At 34.8% G+C, this 19637-nt stretch overlaps 1 protein-coding gene across 4 annotated transcripts in view; it reads left to right on the top strand.

Moving 5' to 3' along the window:
* The window catches only part of LOC150100781 (GRB10-interacting GYF protein 2-like), a 525021-nt gene that overhangs the window by 349582 nt on the left and 155802 nt on the right, over window positions 1-19637 (top strand). For all 4 annotated transcript variants that reach the window (XM_090401532.1, XM_090401529.1, XM_090401530.1 and 1 more), the window contains exons 20-21: window positions 4500-4700; window positions 12911-13153. In XM_090401532.1, coding sequence (XP_090257658.1) covers window positions 4500-4700; window positions 12911-13153 — 444 coding nt within the window. The remainder of the gene's footprint in view (window positions 1-4499; window positions 4701-12910; window positions 13154-19637) is intronic.

The following is a 19637-nucleotide window of genomic DNA, read 5'->3' as shown; positions in this document are numbered from 1 at the left end:
TTTGTAAACTCCAGGCAGAGAGAGAGGAGGGAGCTGATCTTTTGCAGAACGGATAAGGGTAGCCAGTTTGCGGTGGGGCTTATATGCTGTGTGTAGATTGTACTGTTTTAGTATCTTGGCTATTTTTTCAGATGTGCCACGGATGTAGGGTATGGTGATGGCATTTTTAAAATCTTGTTGACGAGAAGGAAGGGGAATGGGGGAGGAGTTGATTGTTTTTTTGATACTGTGATCACTGTAGGCATTGGAGAGGAAAGTGCTGTGTATGTGGTTAAGCTCATTAGTGAGGGCGGTTCCACTGGAACAAAGATTGTGGGCTCTCTTGGTAAGAGTTTTAATAATGCCATATTGTTGAGAGGGGTGGTGGTGGGAGAGTTTGTGAATGTATCTGCCTGTGTGTGTGGGTTTTCTGTATACGGTGAAGGTAAGTGTATCATTAGGCAGGCGTGTGACTAAGGTGTCTAGGAAGGGTAAACAATTGTTCTTTTCCTTTTCCATAGTGAACTGGATTCTTGGATGTAGACTATTGAGATGACTGAGGAAGGAGTCTAATGTGTCTGGGCCATGAGGCCAAATAGAGAACACATCATCTACATATCTTAGCCAGATAGGTTTGAGTGGAGCTGAGTCTATGGCTCATTTTTCGAAATCTTCCATATAGAAATTGGCAAGGGGGGTGAGAGGGGGGAACCCATGGCAGTTCCCTCTATCTGCTTGTAGATTTTGTTGTTCCAAGAGAAATATCCAGAGTTAATGGCAAAGGAAAAGAGATCTAAGATGTCAGAGGGAAAAACGTTTTCTAAGAGAGATAAGGTGTCAATTAAGGGAATAGTGGTAAACAAAGAGGAGATATCAAAGCTTACCAATATGTCTGTCTTCTTCAAGGTTAAATTTTCTGTGAAGGCTTTAAAGTGGGTCGAGTTTTTTATATAGGAAGGGGACCTTCCGGTGAGGGGGATCAGAGAGTTGGCCAGCTGTTTAGATAGTCTATAGCAAGGTGCATTGGTAGCATCTACTATAGGCCTGAGTGGGGAATTGGGTTTGTGGATTTTTGGTAAACCGTATATTCGGGGGGGGGACGGGAGCGGAAAGGTTTAAGTTTTTTCGTGACATCAGGGGGCCAGGAAGATACTTTTTTGAGTAAAATTTTAAGTTTCTTAACTTGTGTTTTTGTGGGGTCGTGTTCTAGCGGGATGTAGGTAGCCGATCGCGGAGGATAATGTTCATTTTACGCTTATATTCTTTGGGCTTTGGACAGACAGGCAGATCAGCATCCATCCGTCTAGAGGAACACAAGTCTTACATCTTCAAACACAACTATGGCCATTCAGGCTTGGCTAACCATGTTTTGGACACCACCCACAGAGTGGCATGGAAGAAAACCACCATGCTCCACTACAGCAAATTCAAGAAAGAGAGACTTTTCTTAGAAGCAGCAGCAGCTCTCAAAAACCAACCAAATCTCAATAAATATGGTTGCATTAAGCTTCCGAAGATTTGGGAAACACTCATCACCAGAGTTCCCACCTTACATTCCAGGCCACCTACGACTGCCCTTAGAGGGCGCTCTACCTAGATAGGACTTTAGTGTCACCCACGTGGTTGGGCTTAGTATTGTTTGTTATTTGTGCACATGTTACATTGTTTGTGTAATCCCCGTAGATGTCCTAGTGACTAGGACGAAATATAGGAGGTATTAAATTCTATTTTAATTCTTTTTGAGTGTTGTAAAAAATCCATTAAGCCTCCAACATGATGTCCTCACAGCACTTAAGCCTCTACACACGTAAATTAAACCTTTTCTTTCATGCTTACCAGGTGATCAGAATACATCATGAAAAAATTTTGGAGACAACTACCATGTTAGAGCAAAATTTTAGTTTAATATAAACCAAAATGAACACTCGATGTTTCAATCTTCATATCAAGGTCATCATCTGGAGCATACACATATATACAATTTTTTTTTTGCCATGCGTACATGTATACAAAGGTTTGCTAAAGTTACTGACCAACTGTTACAATAATTATTGGCCTGACCTCTGGTGAGGGAAAAAAAAACTTTACTACATCAAAGCTAGAGTCCTATTATTATTATTATCTATTAGATTACAAAATTAAATTGGGCTGGAGAGCATGTTTTTATATATATATATGTAAAACTATGTGATTTTACATATAAATTTCAACCAATTGGTATGGAATAGTTTCCAGTGCAAGCTGAAAATTGTTTAGTCCTAAAGTATGCCGGAAACTAAGTAGGCTGAATATGTGTCACCCAAATTCTTGGAATTTTTATGTCCCCGTTATTGTTGAGATTAGGGTGGTTAATCAGAATTCCACAGGGTTCTTTAAATTTTCTTTCATACCAGGTTTTTGTATGATGTAAAGAGCAGGTACTTCTCCAATCAATTTGGTGTAAGGTGTTGAGAGTATGATCTCAGAGGCCTGCTTCACCAAAATTGTTATATTTAATGTCTTTTGTGTTCTTTTTTATGTATAGGGATTATACATCCAGTTTCACCAACATAAGGCAACAAATATGAGTTTTTAATTTTATAAGTGGTTTAAAAGGTGGTTTAAAAATCCTACACCATTAAGATTATAATGGTGTAAGATTCTATTGATTTTTTCTGATTTTTTCCTTTAATGTATGGGATGGCTATGGTTTTATTGGAATCATATTCTTTTTTTGATGAAGTTTTATGAAGAACTTTATTAATAGTATTTTTGTTATAGCCATTATTTATAAATGTGTTGCTAATAATCTTTAATTCTTGTTTAAGAGCTTGTTGATTAGAGCAAATTGTTATAGCTCTGTTTTTGAGGGTGTTAATGACTCCAAATTTTTGCAAAGGGTGGTGATATGAGTTAGCATGTATATATTGGCCGGTATGTGTAGGTTTGCGGTAAACAGTGAAGGATAGACAGCCGAGTTAAGACGTGTGACTAGCTTATCCAGGAAATAGAGCAAGTTCTGATTTTCAATTTCGATAGTAAATTGTATGCGCTCATGTTGTTTGTTCAGGTGGCTAAGGAATGTGTTTAAAGTTTGTCGACTGTGTGGCCAGATAACGAAAACATCATCAACTATCTAAGCCACACTGCAAGTTTTAGAGTAAAGGAATCAAGAGCACTTTGCTCAAAAGCTTCTATATAAAAGTTAGCAATTAGGGGTATAGTGGTGAGCCCATGGCCGTACCTTCTTTTAGTAGGTAAAATTTATTTTGCCACACTAAATAACCGGAACGTTGTACATAGACAAAGAGGGCCGTAACGTGAGACGGAAATTTATTCTGGTGGAGAAGAATTGTGTCACCGATTGGGACCTTTGTGAAAAGGGCAGAAACATCAAAACTGACTAATAAATTATCTTTGCGGAGCGTTATGTTATTAATTTTGTTTATAAAGTATCGTGTGTTCTTTATATGGGGGGGGGGGGAGATGACCTACCAACTCCTGGAGTGTTGGTGCTAATTTCTTGGCTAGGTGATAATTAGGACTGATTCCTTCAACTATCGGCTGAAGCAGAACATTTTGTTTGTGTACTTTAAGAACAACATATATTCTGGGAGAATGGGTATAATGGGGTATAAGTTTTTTAACAGTGCCTGACAGCCAAGAAGTGACTGACTTAGTAATTTCTCAGTTTTTTCTTTATTCTGTTAATTGGACTATAGTTTACAAGCTGATAGGTGCTGTTTATCGGAGACTAGTTGATTCATCTGATGGATGTAAGTTGATCTGTCAAGGACGATAGTGGCATTACCTTTGTCTGATTTTGTTATAATTATATCTTGATTAGCTTTTAATGGCTTGATTGCTGCTAGTTCTGTTTTTGTAAGATTGCTATATAAGGTTTTCTTTTTATTCAGAACATTGTTAGTTTCTAAACGAATTTTATTATTAATATAGTATCTCTATATTAATAGGAAGAGACTTAATGCCTTTTTCTATGTGGTATATAAAATCCAGTTTATTAACAGTTCTAGGGGTTACTGTGAAGTTAAGGCCTTTATCAAGTAATGCAAGTTGACTGTTATTTAAGGTGTGTCTTGATAAGTTGATCACATGACTATTGCTTTCAAATGGTTGGTTTCTCCTTGTTTCACTTGTTTGTTGTTCACTGTTGGAGTTGTTTAGTAATTTATAGAGTGTAGTGCAGCTTGTTTCTTTGTATATATGTGTATGCTCCAGTTGATGACCTTGATATGAAGGTAGAAATGTCGAGTGTTCATTTTGGTTTATATTAAACTAAAGTTTTGCTTCAATATGGTAGTTGTCTCCATAATTTTTTCATGATGTATAGTAAGTAAGCATTCACTGTATATGAAAATATGATATTACTAAGTGTGTGATTCGGGATCGTTATTTTATAGATGCTATTCATTATTTTCTTTTGTGTATCTGTTATGCAACATAATAAAAATTAATTCATAAAGGAAAATATTATTACTAAGTAATTAATTACTTTAATTGCATCACTTTATGATAAACAGGAAGAAAAAAAGCAGTTGGAACTAAGGAGAAGAGAGGAGCTCAGAAAGCAGGAGGAACGTAAAAGACTAGAAGAAGAAGACAGGAGACGAAAAGAAGAACTGAGAAGGCTAGAAGAGGAGAAACGCCGAGAGGAGGAAGAAAAAAGAAGATTAGAGGAAATGAAAAAAGAAGAAGAAAGGCGAAGACAAGAAGAATTAGAAGTATTTATTTATTTTTTATTTATTTTTTTTAAATGTAATACAGGTAGGCATTCAAAAATCCGATTCCTTCAGATCTCCGGCATGAATTTTGGAGCACGCATTTTCAAATTTACTGCGTTGGTGTGCCACTGTTTTCTGTTTATGTTTTGATGACGCTGTAATCGATAAGCATTGCGATAACCTGTTTATTCCTTCTCATTTTATCATTTATTTGCTACTGTATAGCCCCATTATGGATTCAGTAAAGAAAAGAGGTGGCGTAAAACGTAAACATCATGCGCTGTCGATCGCAGAGAGAGTGGAAGTGCTAAAAAAAACTTGATAGCGGTTTGTCTGTGTGAACCATTTGTGAAACATACGACATTGGCTCTTCTGCAGTGTATGATATTAAAAAACAGAAAAAAAAGAACTATTAAAGTTCTTTTCTGACAGTGTATCAAAAAAGCAAATGTTGTAAGGAAGTCAATGATGGAGGGAAAAAGTTCAGAACTGGACCAAGTTCTCATAACCTGGTTTAATTTTTGTGTAAGTGAAGGTGTGGAAATTTCTTGTGATTCATTAAAGGAACATGCCAAAATGTTTCATGAAGAGCTGGGATTGCAACACAAGTGTGAATATTCAGAAGGTTGGCTGCATCGTTTCAAGGCACAACATGGCTTACAGTTTCGTGTGGTGTGTGGGGAAAAAACATTCAGCAGACAAAGGTGCGGCTAGTGCATATGTGGATGAATTGGCAAAGTTAGTTAGTGATGAACATTTAAGTCCTGAACAAGTGTACAATGCTGACGAGACTGCCTTGTTTTGGAGATGTATGCCAAAAAGAACTCTAACAACCGAGGATGCAGAATTGCCATCGGGGTTTAAAGCTCCGAAGGATCGCGTCATGGTAATGTGCTGCTCCAATGCTGTGGGTACCTATAGATGTAAGTTGCTCGTTATTGGAAAAAGTTTACATCCGGGGGCCTTCAAGAGTTTCCTGTCCATTACCGTGCCAACAAGAAGAGGGTGGGTTACCACTGATATTACATTGGATTGGTTTCAAAACTGTTTTGTTCCTGAGGCTATGGCTCACTGTAACTCGGTTTGATTAGACCCTAATTGCAAGATATTCCTTATTTTAGACAATTGTTCAGCACATCCAAAACCGATCTTCTAGTAAAAGATAATGTTTTTGTTGTCTACCTCCCACTCAACTGCACATCACTAATTCACCCACAGGACAATGGTATTATACATTCTATGAAGTGTAAGTATCGATCCCTGTTAATGAGGCGCCTAGTGAGTTCAGTTAATTCAGGCACCCCAGTAGAGAAGTTCATAAAAGAATTCAACATTAAGGATGCAGTGTACTGTGTTGCCAATGCATGGAAGTCTGTGAAAACATCAACACTGAAAAATGGATGGCATAAATTGTGGCCAAGTTTAACGTTTACTTCTCATTCTAACGAAGACACTGAAAATAACATTGCAGGGTTTATGGTTCGCAAAGAAAAGCAGCTTATACAAGAACTTCTTGCTTATGTTAAATAAGCAAGAAGTTCTTGTATATCAGGATTAGTGATGTAACTAATCCTGATGCCAAGGAGCTTTCATCGAGGATGAATGAAGATGTTTTAACGGAATGGATGAATGTTGATAATGTGCCTGCAGTTCATCATTACACTGATTCTGAAATTGTAGATATGGTTAAAAGTCTGGAGAGAAATGACTCTACAGGTAGTGATGAAGATGAATGCAGTGACGAAAATGAGGAAGATGTGAGAGAAAGAATCTCTATTGACAGGTTAATTACATTGACAACTGAACTGCTGGCTGGACTAGAGCAATGAAGTTTTGTAAGTGAACAAGAAATCATGAATGTTTACTTGCTCCAAGATAAACTTATTAGAGAAAGACCCAAATATATGAAGCAGCAGACACTACACGATATATTCAAGAAAATAGCTAGGAAGCAGGAAGAAGCAGCAGTGGTGTCCACACTTGATAATCGACTGCCATTAACTTCAAGTCAATGAGATGTGCTGTCACCACCATCAACATTTTGTTAATTAAAATTCTGAGGAACTATTTTATTCATTTGAACTAAAATTCTGTAGAACCATTATATTTAGTTGGTGAACATTAAAATTTCATAAGCTTTTCATTTAGTGTTTAATTTTCTTTCTTTAAAAGACTGTACAGGTAGTCAATTTCTGTTAAAAATATCCAGCATACAAAACCATCTGAAATCCGGCACTCTTCAGGTCCAGAGCTTGCCAGATTTTTGAATACCTACCTGTATGATATTTTGACACAGTTTGTATTAAATTGTGTTATAATACATTTCACTGCTTGGTACAATGTTATGTGCAATTCACATAGTCCATTTAGTTTTGGGTGATTATCAATTAATTGCACATTAATATTTACAATTAAATGCAGTGTTATTGGAAAATTGTGATTTTTCTTGATAAAAAAAAAAAATTAAGTGTGGTCACTGATGTTGCTGACTTGAATGCACATTGGTTGCAGGTGTATGTGCCTTTCTATTTGCATTTTTCTGTTATTTCTCCTCGTGTTACATCTTATTTTACTTACAGCTACTACGATATTACATAGAAATGTGTCAGCAATGTTTAGAACTGTATTAGATTGACAGAAAATATAAGAATTAAATTATGAATTAAAAAGAAATGTAAAATTAGCCATTGCATAAAAGATTGGCATTAATGTACATCTGCATTGTTGACATGATCACTGCATTTTAAAGGACAACATTGACAGGCTAACATGTTGGTAAACTACTTCATTAGATACCTTACAGTAGTGGCTCACTCAGGATTTAATCTTGGAGGGGGGGGCCGAGCACTCAAGATTTAATTTTTTTATGGGGGGGGACGACTTGAGTAGAAGATTTGAGAATACACACTACGCATTTCATACGAGCTATGATTGAGCATCTGCAGTGATCGCCAATACATGATAGCTCTGATCTCCTCTGGCCTGGCTTGGACAAACAAAGTAGTGCCCAAGCACTACTTCATTCGCTTTGCGTTCACAGCGGACAGGATTCCCGAGTGCTATAGGGTATTCCCACCTTATGTGATTGCTAATTCATAAGTAGCATAGAAATAGAAGACACAACATAAATTTAAAAAAATAATAATTTTAATTAGGAAAATATTTTTGGACATTTTTCTAGTATTTTTTCCCTTTTTCTTTTTTGGGGGCCAGGGGCCCCTTGCCCCCTCCCCCTCCCTGGGTGCACCAATGCCTTACAGAAAGTCATTAATCCACAATTCCACACTGAAATTGTGGATTAGTCCATTTGTCTAGTGAAGTGGCATATTATGTAAAGCCTTGAGGTGGGGGAGAGAAAGATTGGTAATGGCAGATGATTATAACAGGTTGAGAGGACACCTGGATGAGCAGCTGTCTGAAGGAAGCCACAACTGACTACATCATCAGATTCTGATATTCCTGATATAGTATGATGGTACTGTGAAACTATCAACAATATTCTCAACAATTTCCCTCCATGTTTAGTCTTTGCTTAAGTGCTCCAATATTGTCGCCTCTTATATTTGTCCACTAAGACATTGCTAAGTACATCAATTCACCTTTTATCTTGGTCCACCTGTGGGTCATTTTCCTGTTATCTTAGTATCAAACATCTGTTTTGCTAATCTTATCCCATTCTATTTAAGTGACCATACCATCTGAGGTAAGTTCTGCCCTCGCTTTCCTGAATGCTAACAATGTCAAGTTTCCTCATAATAGCTACATATTTAATATGATTCTTGACATTGATGTCGTTCATTCATTCTCTTGATTTTTCTGAAACTCTCATGACTGTGGTCTCCAGTCTTTAATCAACTGTTTTGCTTCTAACACTGTCTTGTATATACTACCAGTTTGGCGTTTTGGCTAATTTCTCTCTTATTCTATATACATTTATTCATCGGGCTCCCCACCATACCAGCTTTGCTTATTATGTTGCCCATTTCGATATTTGATTGATAGGTTTTTCCAGTCAGTGTTCTTAGATTTTGTCTATTTTAATGGTTGATGTTCATGCCATATTTGTTTCAGCAGTTATTCAATTTAATTAAGAAATCTTGCAAATTTGTACTGGATTTATTTAGGAATAGAGTATCCTCTGCATAAAGTAAAAAGCTGAGATTAATACCTCCAACTTTTATATCAGGTTTAATGCCACTTTCCTTCATAACGTGATTCATATACATGATAAATATAAATACCAGTGGAGATAATTGCATCCTTGTCTCACGTGATTGTTCAGAATGATTGTCTTGGACAGAATTCTAGATGATAGGTGTAGAGCTCTCATAGTACCCCATATATACAAAGGGAAATAAAACTGAATGTGAGAATTAGATGTATTTCTCTACTGAGTGTTCCTGGTAAGATTTATGCAAGTACACTTGAGAAATGATTGAGAAGGATTGTGGAAGGAATCTTGTTGAAGAACAAGCTGGATTCAGGCCAAATACAGACTGTCAGGATCAAAGTTTACCTTTACGACAAATAGTTGAGAAATCATGGGAATATAGACGATCTGTGTTAAGTTTTTAGATATGGAGAATACATATGACAAGGTGCCAAGAGAGAAGCTATTCAATACGCTACAGTTATATGGTGTATGGGGCATTATATCAAGCAATACTTAGTTTTCTTTATTTGAGTTCTAAGTCAGCAGTTAGAATTTCAGGAAGTACAGGAAGATGGTTTCATGTTAAATCTGGTGTCAGACAAGGATGTACATTATTCCCTATGTTATTCAGACAGATTATCCATATGGATCACATTATGAAGGAAAATGGTATTAACCTGATATCAGAATTGGAGAGGTTAATCTCAGCTCTTTACTTTATGTGGATGATGTTATACTTCTAAATAAATCCAGTACAAGTCTGCAAAATTCCCTGACTAAATTGAATAACTGTTGTGATAGATTTGGTATGAAGGTCAGCAATAACAAGACATAGACAATGAAAATAGGCAGAAGCATTAAAAATATCCACTGCATCGTGAATTGAGAACTTATAGAACAAGTAAAACATTTTAGCTACTTAGGCACGATTTTTAGTGAAGATGGTAAATATGAAAGTAGACAACAGAATCAATAAAGCTAGTAGGGTAGGAAATCAACTGAATAAATTGATATGGAATAAAAGAGAAATTAGTCAAAATATTAAATTAGCTGTATACAAGACAGTATTCAAACCAATTTTAACTTATGGATCAGAGAACTGGGTTAGAAATAAAACACACCAAAGACTTCAGACCACAGATATGAGAGTTCTGCGAAAGATTAGGGGTATAAACAGATGGTATCAATGGCAATATCATATTAAAAATGAGGATATTAAGGAAGAACTTGTCATTTTAGCATCCAGGAATGTGTTAGCAGAGAATGGAAGAGGAAAGGTTAGCGAAACAAGTTTTTTCTGCCAGGTCTCCTCCTTTGTGGCCATATTGAGTGCTTATCGGTATTCTGGGGCCAGCATTCTGTTATTGGCACCTGGCTCTGTTCTTTTCTTGGATCAGGTTTTTAATCTCATCCAGAAGTCATTCAGAGTTTGTGTGTGTGTGTGTGGTACATCTTCCATGACAGCTGTTAATGTAGTTATCTACTTTTCTAGGTTCAAAATTGGGTCATCAATTTTTTACTTTGTATCGATGGCTGAAACTGGGCTAACAGATTCATATAGAGAGCAATAATTAGTTTTGTCCAGTTGACAGTTGAGACCAAATCTGCGTTGTGGTCAGAGCTGAGGATCTCTGTTGCACATATTTGGTATTGATGCACGATATTTTGTAGGATCGCCATATCAAAGACATCAGTAAGTCCTGCAACATTATATTACATGGGTTCTGGAGATCTTGTGATCACTGTGTTCCTGGCAGCAACAAAGTCATTGAAGGTTCTGCTGTTTTGATTTGTGGTTCTGTTGTTCCTGGCTGTGTGCTTAGTGTTTCAGTCTCCTGCTACTAGCACTGCTTTGTATGTGTCTAGAATTTCAGTGAAGTCTGCTTCCGTAACTGTTTGCTTGGAGAGTTATGTACAGAGTATATTTTAAGGTGATCCACATTTTGCAGTTTGGACCTCCACTCCCATGTTTGGTAGCGGCAGGATTTACATTTTCATTGTGTTCTATATTTAACTTGACCTTATTTGACTCGCCATACATAAAGCACACAAAATGACCACATGAAAATGTGCAGTTGCAAACAACAATGCAGGATATAAGAAAGAACTAAGAGTATGAAAATATAAAAATGAAAATCACGAATTGACATTTAAATTAAAAATTGGCCGAGTGGTTAGAATATCTGCTCTTTAGCCTAAAGGCTGTGGGTTTGAATCCCATTGTGGACATGGATGTTTGTGATTGTCTGTGGAAATACTAGTGGTGGTCGGTGGTAGATGCAGTTGGTGTCGTTGCAGTTAGTGCGGTGGATTGTGAGTGGTAGAGACTTCCTGCAGGTTTGAAATAATAATAATAATAATAATTTTAAAATGCTATGTTAGCTTAAATTAATGCTGGTTGTATTATTAAAGCCACAAATTTAGGTAACAAACTGAATGCTTAATCAGAAATTCAGAATTTCATTCACTATGGATAAAGAACACTTTTTATACACAAAATCAGTTATTACCCAATTTAATAACTTTTATTTAGACTTTGAATTTAAGAAATGCTGTGTGTTGTGCAGTAAACATAGACAAATATACATAATAAATGTTTTTTTGATATTACATGTTCAATGCATTGTCCCTAATTGCAATGCATAGTTCAATGTTTTGCACTTTGCAAAATTGTTGTGAATGCAGTACATTAAAGCAGCATATCCATCAATCTCTGCTTTTGTATCTGTTTTATGTCCACCTCTGTATTTCTTTATACAGTTTAAGAGAATAATATCAATTTACACCAAGAGTACATTATTAGGTCTCCTTCCTATTAGGAAGCTGGCATTCTAGCCATTTGTCACTTTTTTTCCTCACCTCAAGCTGATTTTCATATATTTAGTTTATTATGAAGATTTCAGGTAAGTGACATTAATTAAGCCACTATAGCATTTTGAAAGTTTAAATGTTAATTCTGGATTTTCATTTTGATAATTTCATACTCATCTAGTTCTTTTGTCTTTGATTATTGTTTGCATTTTGTACTTTTTACATGAATTGAAAGTACAAACATGTACATAAAAAGTACATGTTTGTACTTTTCATGTTTTCATTTCTTGTATTTGATGTAAGTTCTTACTTATCCTATGTGTTCTGTTGTGACTGCATACATTTTTTGCCATTTTCATTGTTTTGTTTTGTGGCAATGTACAATTTCCTGCCATTTTCTTTGTTCTGTTTCCACTGGGTTATCTCATTTATTTCTTGTAATTTTTTCGTTTTTTTTTTTTTATTCCACGGTTTCCTTTGTTTTGCTTCTTGCAATTTCTTATATTCTCTTTCCTACTATTTCCTTTGTTTCATGGGAAGGGGTGGATGTATTTATTTATTTTCATAAATTCACTATAGTGTATCTTGCACTCTAGCAGTGCCTCTTATCAATTGGAATTTGCTACAGCAAGTGACTACTGTGTACAGATTCATTCAACAAATGATGGAGTCTTACTGATTATGTAGTTGTATATAAGCATAATTGCACTCAAAGAAGGTTAAAATTCAGTCATATCTATGACTTTTAGGAATCAGATGAAGCAATTTTAACACTTTGCTCTAAACTTTCATGATTTATTAAACATTAACATGCTCTGTCTAGCTCACTCATTTTTTAAATGATCCTCAAAAGATTGTAAAGATTGCAAACCACTGTTTTCATTCTTCCTTATGCAGCATGTTTCTGCACTAATGTTTATATATATATATATACACACACACACACACTCAGACAATGTCATTGAAGCAATGATGAAATAATGTTTATTAAATATAATACAGCATATTTTATGTATTGGATTATTTTAAGAAAAGTTTCTGTTCTAACCAGCACATAGGTTTTTGGATCAAGGAATAATATCAGTACATTAGTTAACTTTTTACTAAAGACCAATCTTTCATGGAAATAAATAAAATAGAAATTAACATAGAAAAGATAAAAAGTGTGAAATATAATAAAATATGTGTATTATAATATACCATAAAACTACTGAACGTATTTCAACATTATCGGTTCTATTTGTAGCAAAAAAGGATTATGCAAGAAATGGAAAGACAAAGGCAACAGATAGAACAACAAAAAGAAATTGAACGGCAAGAACTGGAAAGGCTGCGAGAAGCTGAAAGGCAGAGAAAATTAGAACAACAAAGAGAATTGGAAAAACAGAAACGATTTGAAGAAATAGAAAGACAAAGACAAGATTTCCTGAAACAGCAGCAGCAAGAATTGTTAAGGAAAGCTCAAGAGCAGCTTAGGCAGAAAACTCAGGTATTATATATTATATTGGTTTGTTTTTCACCTGTTCAAATAGGAGGTTGGTAGTTAGAGAGATTGGAGATGATAATGAAAAAAAAAAGGGGGAGGGGAGGGTACTATAAGGTGGCTACTGTATGGGACAATAGTAATACTTATGTTGTATTTTGCAAAAGTATACAGAATGCCATTCCAGGATATGTGGTAAAGCAGCATTAAAATTAAAGTAGCATTAAAATCTATTCTCTCTCTCCCTCCCCTATTTCCTGGGAAATAGGGGAGGGGGGAGAGAGAATAGATTGGTAAGTGAGATAGTGGACTGATTGATGTTATGTATATAGGAGAAGGTTCAGAAAAGATGAGATGCAAACAAGGGTTTAATACTTTACTTGTTACAAGTGGGATTTCAGCCATTGTGCATTGAAAATATAGTTCATTATTTGAAGGAAAATGTTTAGTTTAAGAAATGATTTACAGGAACATTGAATTTGTTCATACTAAAATCATCATATATTCTACATGAGATAGTCGCATAACATTTTCCAAATTATGTTTTATTCAGATTTAAAAATCTTAAAAGTACTTATTGTGTTTTTATAGTTAGTATCCTTACTCCATTCTCCTTCTTACAGAGCATTACTTAAAAATGATTGTGATGAGCCTATGAGAGAGAGATGGGAAGAGAGAGTCAATTTGATTTCAATTCTAGATAGCATGCATTTTTAGGAAAGTTATTGGAATACCATTCTAAATGAGAGTGCAGTATTGAAAAATTACATATCGTTTTTGTTAATTACAAGTTTTTTAACTTAAATCAGCAACTATGTCAGTTCTCTGTTACAAATACAGAAAACCCTCGTATAACTCGGTACTTATGCTGAGTTTTCGATATAACGTTGTCTACAAATTGTAGGAACCCTTGTTCAACGCAGTACTTATACAATGTGATTTCGATATAACACAAATGGTCTAAATACTGTAGTAATCCTTTATATTTTCATATATTTTTCACCGTGCGACTTAAAAATCAAATTTTATCTTCATTAAATTTGTGTCTACCCGTATCGCTCATGTAGTTATAAGCAGCGAATTTATATTAAGGGAAATACTCTTTTTAGCACTCATGCACTTTTTTTCTTCTTTTTTTTTTTTGTGTGTGTGTGTCTAGCGTCAATTGTTTATCGTATACCTTTATTATTGCATTATAAGTAGCGAATTTTTGTTAGTGGAAATACCCTTTAGCACACATGTATGTCAGCTGTTTACTGTATCAAGTGTTTATTATTGAAATTTGTCTTTGAAAACAAAGACAAATTTCCTGGCAGAAAGAGTTTTCTGCCAGGAAAGTGTATTAAAAATCATGTGTGTTAATCTCTAGCTGAGCACTTTATTTTCTGGTGAGTTACGTAATTAATATGTAATGCTTTTTTTATGTAAAAAAATATTTTTTATATTAATGGCCATTAAAACTGCAACAAAAGGGGAAAAAACCAACATTGAAAAGAAAATTAATTTCTCTCGAAGAAAAAATTTAAATCTTGGATCGGTTGGAAATTAGAGAAACACCAGGAGTTGTTGCAAGGACTTGGAATTTAAATGAATCAACAATCTGAATATTCAAACAAAATGAACATAAAATTCGAGAAAGTGCAAAGCCTGTTGCTCGTGTACACGATATTCTATTGGAAAAATGGAGAAATCACGAATGATTTGGATAAAAGATTACACTCAAAAGACAATTCCTTGAAGGAAATCTTATTAAACAAAAAGCTCTCAAAGTTTATAAATATTTAAAAGAACATGATCAAGATTCTTCAGAAGAAAGCTCTCGGCATGAATTTTGTGCCAGTAAGGGTTGGTTTTAAAATTCTAAAAAACAGTTTTCTTTTCATAATCTTAAAATTCAGGGAGAATCAGCATCAACAGACATAGCAGATGCCAGGAAATACCCAGGAGAACTTTTAAAAATCATTGAAGAAGGTGGTTATAATGCAGACCAGGTGTTCAATGCAGATGAATCCAGGTTATATTGGGGAAAAAATGCCAGAACGCACCTATATTTCGAAAAATGAAAGATCAGCTCCTGGTTTCAAAGTTTCCAAAGACAGGATTACTTTACTGTTTGTAGTAATGCATGCAGTAGTAATGATTGCATGACAAAACCAATGTTTATTAACCAATCCTCAAATCCTCGTGCTATGAAAGGGCTCGACAAGTCCATTCTACCTGTTTATTAGTGGGACAACAAAAATGCATGGGTTATAGCTAGCATGTAGAAAGTTACACAAAGAAAAAGAATATAGACTTCAAAATTCTACTAATTTTAGATAATGCACTAGGCCACCTAACAAATTTATGCCAATACTACTTCATTTAGTCAACCACTCGACCAAGGAATAATATAAATGTTTAAGTCATATTATATTCGTCGAACATTCCAATTAATTTTGGAAAAAAATGGAATCTAATCCAAACATGACACTGCCTCAAGTGTGGAAAGAGTTTTCAAAATTGAATTGTATGAAAATTATTTCTCTCTCCATTAAGGAATTACAATCCTCTACACTGAATGCTTGCTGGAAAAAAAATATGGCCTGAAGCCGTTCTGGAACAAAATTTCATACCTCCAGTGGATGCCGAGTCTTTTGCAATATGATTGAAAACGAAATTAGGGAATTAAGGAGGAACTAGTACAATTAATAAGTGACGTCGAACCAAATGGCTGGGAAATCACAATCAGAATCTTCTGCTGAAGATTGTGATAAATCTGTTAAAGAATTCAGTTTAAAGAAATTAGCAGAAGGATTGGATTTGACAAGAAAGTTGGGAAGCTATTTAAGATAATGATCCTTCAATTGGAGAGCTTTGGAAAATTCACAAGATGGATATTTGTTTAACTCCATATTATGAACTTAATAAAAAAAATTGCAGCATAGTGGTAAGCAAGGGTCTTATTACTGACTTCTTGATAACTAAACCAGCCGAAGTATGCAATGAGAATTGCAGAAATGATGTCCAAGAGATTTCAAGTGATGACGAGTTCCGGTCACTCGTAAATAAAGAACATCTGTGAAATGTTATTTTGGAAGACGGTGATGATGATTAAATATACACTTTATTTTATTTTGCCTAAACATTTATGCATTATGTGCAATGAAGTTTATGCACAATTTGTAATTTTTATAATTTTATACTATTAATAAAAATATATTTTTGTTGGATATGTCATTGGTTTTGATATAATTAAAAAACAAAATCCCATCATCAGGGATCACAAAAACAATGTGCACGCAGTCACTAACACAGAGCAAATGAGGCTGAATAAAGGCAACAGAAGTCAGGCCTAGTCCTAAACAGTGCTTCCTAGAGACTAAATTGGGCTGTCTTGGCCATTGGACTGACAATCTAAAAATGTATGCTTTCCAAATTTGAGACAGTCTCATGCATCCAAATTTGTTGAGATTTAGAAAGTTCTTCAGAGCTCATGCAGATTTGAAGAATAATCTTTCATACTTGTATTTGCTGTGGTGTAATAGAATGGCCTTCTTCCATCGTATCCTGTGGTGGGTGTCTAAAGGGATAACAGATGCCAATTTCTTGTGTAGTCTATAACTGGTTGTGGTCATATTTCTTTAGAATTTTTGTTAATTTTTTGGATGTGCCCCATATATATGGAATGGTGATAGATTTTGAATGATCTCTGCTTTGAATGGAGAGAGGGGGGGGGGTTACATGGCTGTAATATTTTTTGGAAGTTGTAGCCATTGGCTAAGAAAGTGTTGAGGTTATAGACTGGTCTATAACTGTAAACATCTTTTGTAGCACCACTTTTGTGCAGTGGATTATGTTGGATCGTACATCCTGGCTTTGAATCCGCCATCTTGTTGGAACGTTATTCTTATTTAAATTATCCGTTTTTATTTGTTAGATGCTGAATGATACTGATCTAAATATAGAGAAATTTATGTTATCCTGCACCACCCTATATTCAGACTAGTCTATATAATATAGAGGAATCAATCATCAATTAACTTTTTCAATCTCACTTTATGCAGGCCGAGGTTAATATTATCATTTAAGGCTTCCGCAAGGTCCGATATTTTTTATGAGCGGTGCAATGAAGGAGAATCGGGCAAACACCAAATTAGAATCAATAAAACAAAACATTTAATGCTGGGTTATATAACATGTACATTAAGTATAACTTTGAAAACAAGATAATGCAAATCAACTTAGTTCAGGTATTCATAACAAACATAAAACATTAGGCATCAGACATCCAGCTGTCAATTCTACATTCTTCCGAATAACTAAAATGGTTCACACAGTTCAATGTTACAGAATCTTACAGTAAATACTCTTATAGTAGAACTCTCTAATTCTCTCTTAGTCAACAAACATGTAATGCAATTATGAGGCAGTTATCACTTCAAGGGGAAAACACTTTAAAGTTACATACTTTGGCTAATTTTAGTAGAATGCCACAGTTAATGTTAAGATATATCAGGCGAAGCTAACTCTTATTTCTTCACGCTGAAATATAAAAAAAAATGGACTGCTTATACAGGGTTACATCCTTTGCACATCGGATTCACTATAGGCAGACTTAAAACTGAAGTTAACTATCACTTTGAAGTAACACTATTCAAAAGGAATCTTCACTATATAACTGAAATATTAAACATAGAGCTTCACAAGTCTTGACGCACTCATTTCAGGTAATCTACTTATTCTTTATTTTCTTCTACGCATTAATTTCAGCTTTGCACTATTCTTCCTTAAAACAATTGGAATTCGAAGTAATTTTAGAATTCCATAGAAATAGTGATATCTCGCTAATCCGAACCTCTTTAGTCCGAACCCTCCAGTTATCCGAACTGTGGTTTGAAAGAAAAAGTTTTATTACGTATTATTATTTTGTGTACTATTATTTTTTATTAAATAATTATTATTTTAACTATTACTATTTTTTATTATTATTACAGTACAGTATTTTTTTCATACTGTACGGTTATACTGTACTGTAGGCCTATTTTGATTTATTGTGTTCATGTTTGCTTTTTTTTATACTATACAATACGTACTGTATTGTCTGCATGAATCACCGCTGTTGTTAATGAAAGATTAGTCACTACTATGTTTGTGTTCCCTTCAACAACAATGACGTAGCCTAAAGCCTAGTTGTATATAACGCTCAGTTTTTCTTTGGTTATTGAAACGAAACGTTGTCGGAGTTGTCGTTTATTATTTTGCATTGTCGTAACTTTTCAGTGAATGATTGTCAATTGTGTTAGTTTTCTTTTTTTTTTTTTCCCAGTTTTTCATTAACGTCATTTTTTATTTTACTCTTTTTAACACTGAATTTTATTTTGTTAAAATGGCTCCAAGTCTTGTCGGATAAGTCTAAAATAATTCGGCGTCTAGAAAAGGGTGAAGCGGCTAACTTCCTACTGAATACAATGTCGGCAAATCTACAATCAGTGACATAAAAAAAAAAAAAAGACTGAATAAAACATGTTTTAACCACAGAAGAACTGTTTAAGAGACAAACTCTGAAAACAAGTGATTTTTCTTTACTTGATTCTGCTCTTTACACGTGGTTACTTCAAGAAAGAAGTCGCCATACTCCCATCTCTGGAGACATTTTAAAGCAGAAAGCTAAGTATTTCCATTCGCAAATTTATCAGGATCAGAAATTCAAAGCAAGTGATGGTTGGCTAGAAAAATTTAACATGCCACGGTATTCGGTGTCTATCAATATCAGGGGAAAAACTGTCTAGTGACGTTTCCGCTGTAGAACCATTTCCATAAAGCTTTTTAGAAAAAATTCTTGAATTAAATTTAACCAGTGATCAAATTTATCATGCAGACAAAAGTAGCCTTTGTTCGAGGTCGTGACCAGAGAAAGCTCTAGTTCACAGAAATGAAGCCTCAGTGCCTGATTAAAAAATGTCCAAAGAGCGTGTCATGATCATGTCTTGTGCAAACGCCTCAGGAAAACATAAATTACAGTTACTTATGATTGGAAAATCAAAAACCCAAGACCATTTAAGAACTGCTGCCTTTCGGTTTTGTACCGAAGTCAACGTAAAGGATGGATGAATAACGAAGTTTTTTCAAACTGGTTTCACAACGATTTCATACCGTCTGTTAAAACGTATTTAAAATCCCAGAATTTAGAACAGAAAGCACTTTTATTATTGAATAACTGTCCTGTACATCCTCCTGCAGATGAATTGATTAGTGAGGACGGAAATTTCACTGTCTCCAAACTGTACTCCATTGTTGCAACCAATGGATCAGAATAATAAACATAATACAATCCATTAAATGAAAATAACGATCTGCTTTTAAATGTAATTTCCCAAAATTATGACGTCATCACATCAAAAAAATATACATTTGAAGGATGTAACATTCTCAATTGCTGCTGCTTGGAAAGCCGTCGAATTTACCTGAAGCAATTCAAGCGTCATGGAAAAAACTGTGGCCTTCTAGA

This window comes from Typopeltis vanoorti, chromosome 12 (genome assembly GCF_054136105.1).
Source record: "Typopeltis vanoorti isolate ZY-2024b chromosome 12, IOZ_Tvanoo_1.0, whole genome shotgun sequence".
Lineage (NCBI taxonomy): Eukaryota > Metazoa > Arthropoda > Arachnida > Uropygi > Thelyphonidae > Typopeltis > Typopeltis vanoorti.
This window is presented reverse-complemented; position numbering and strand designations above follow the sequence as displayed.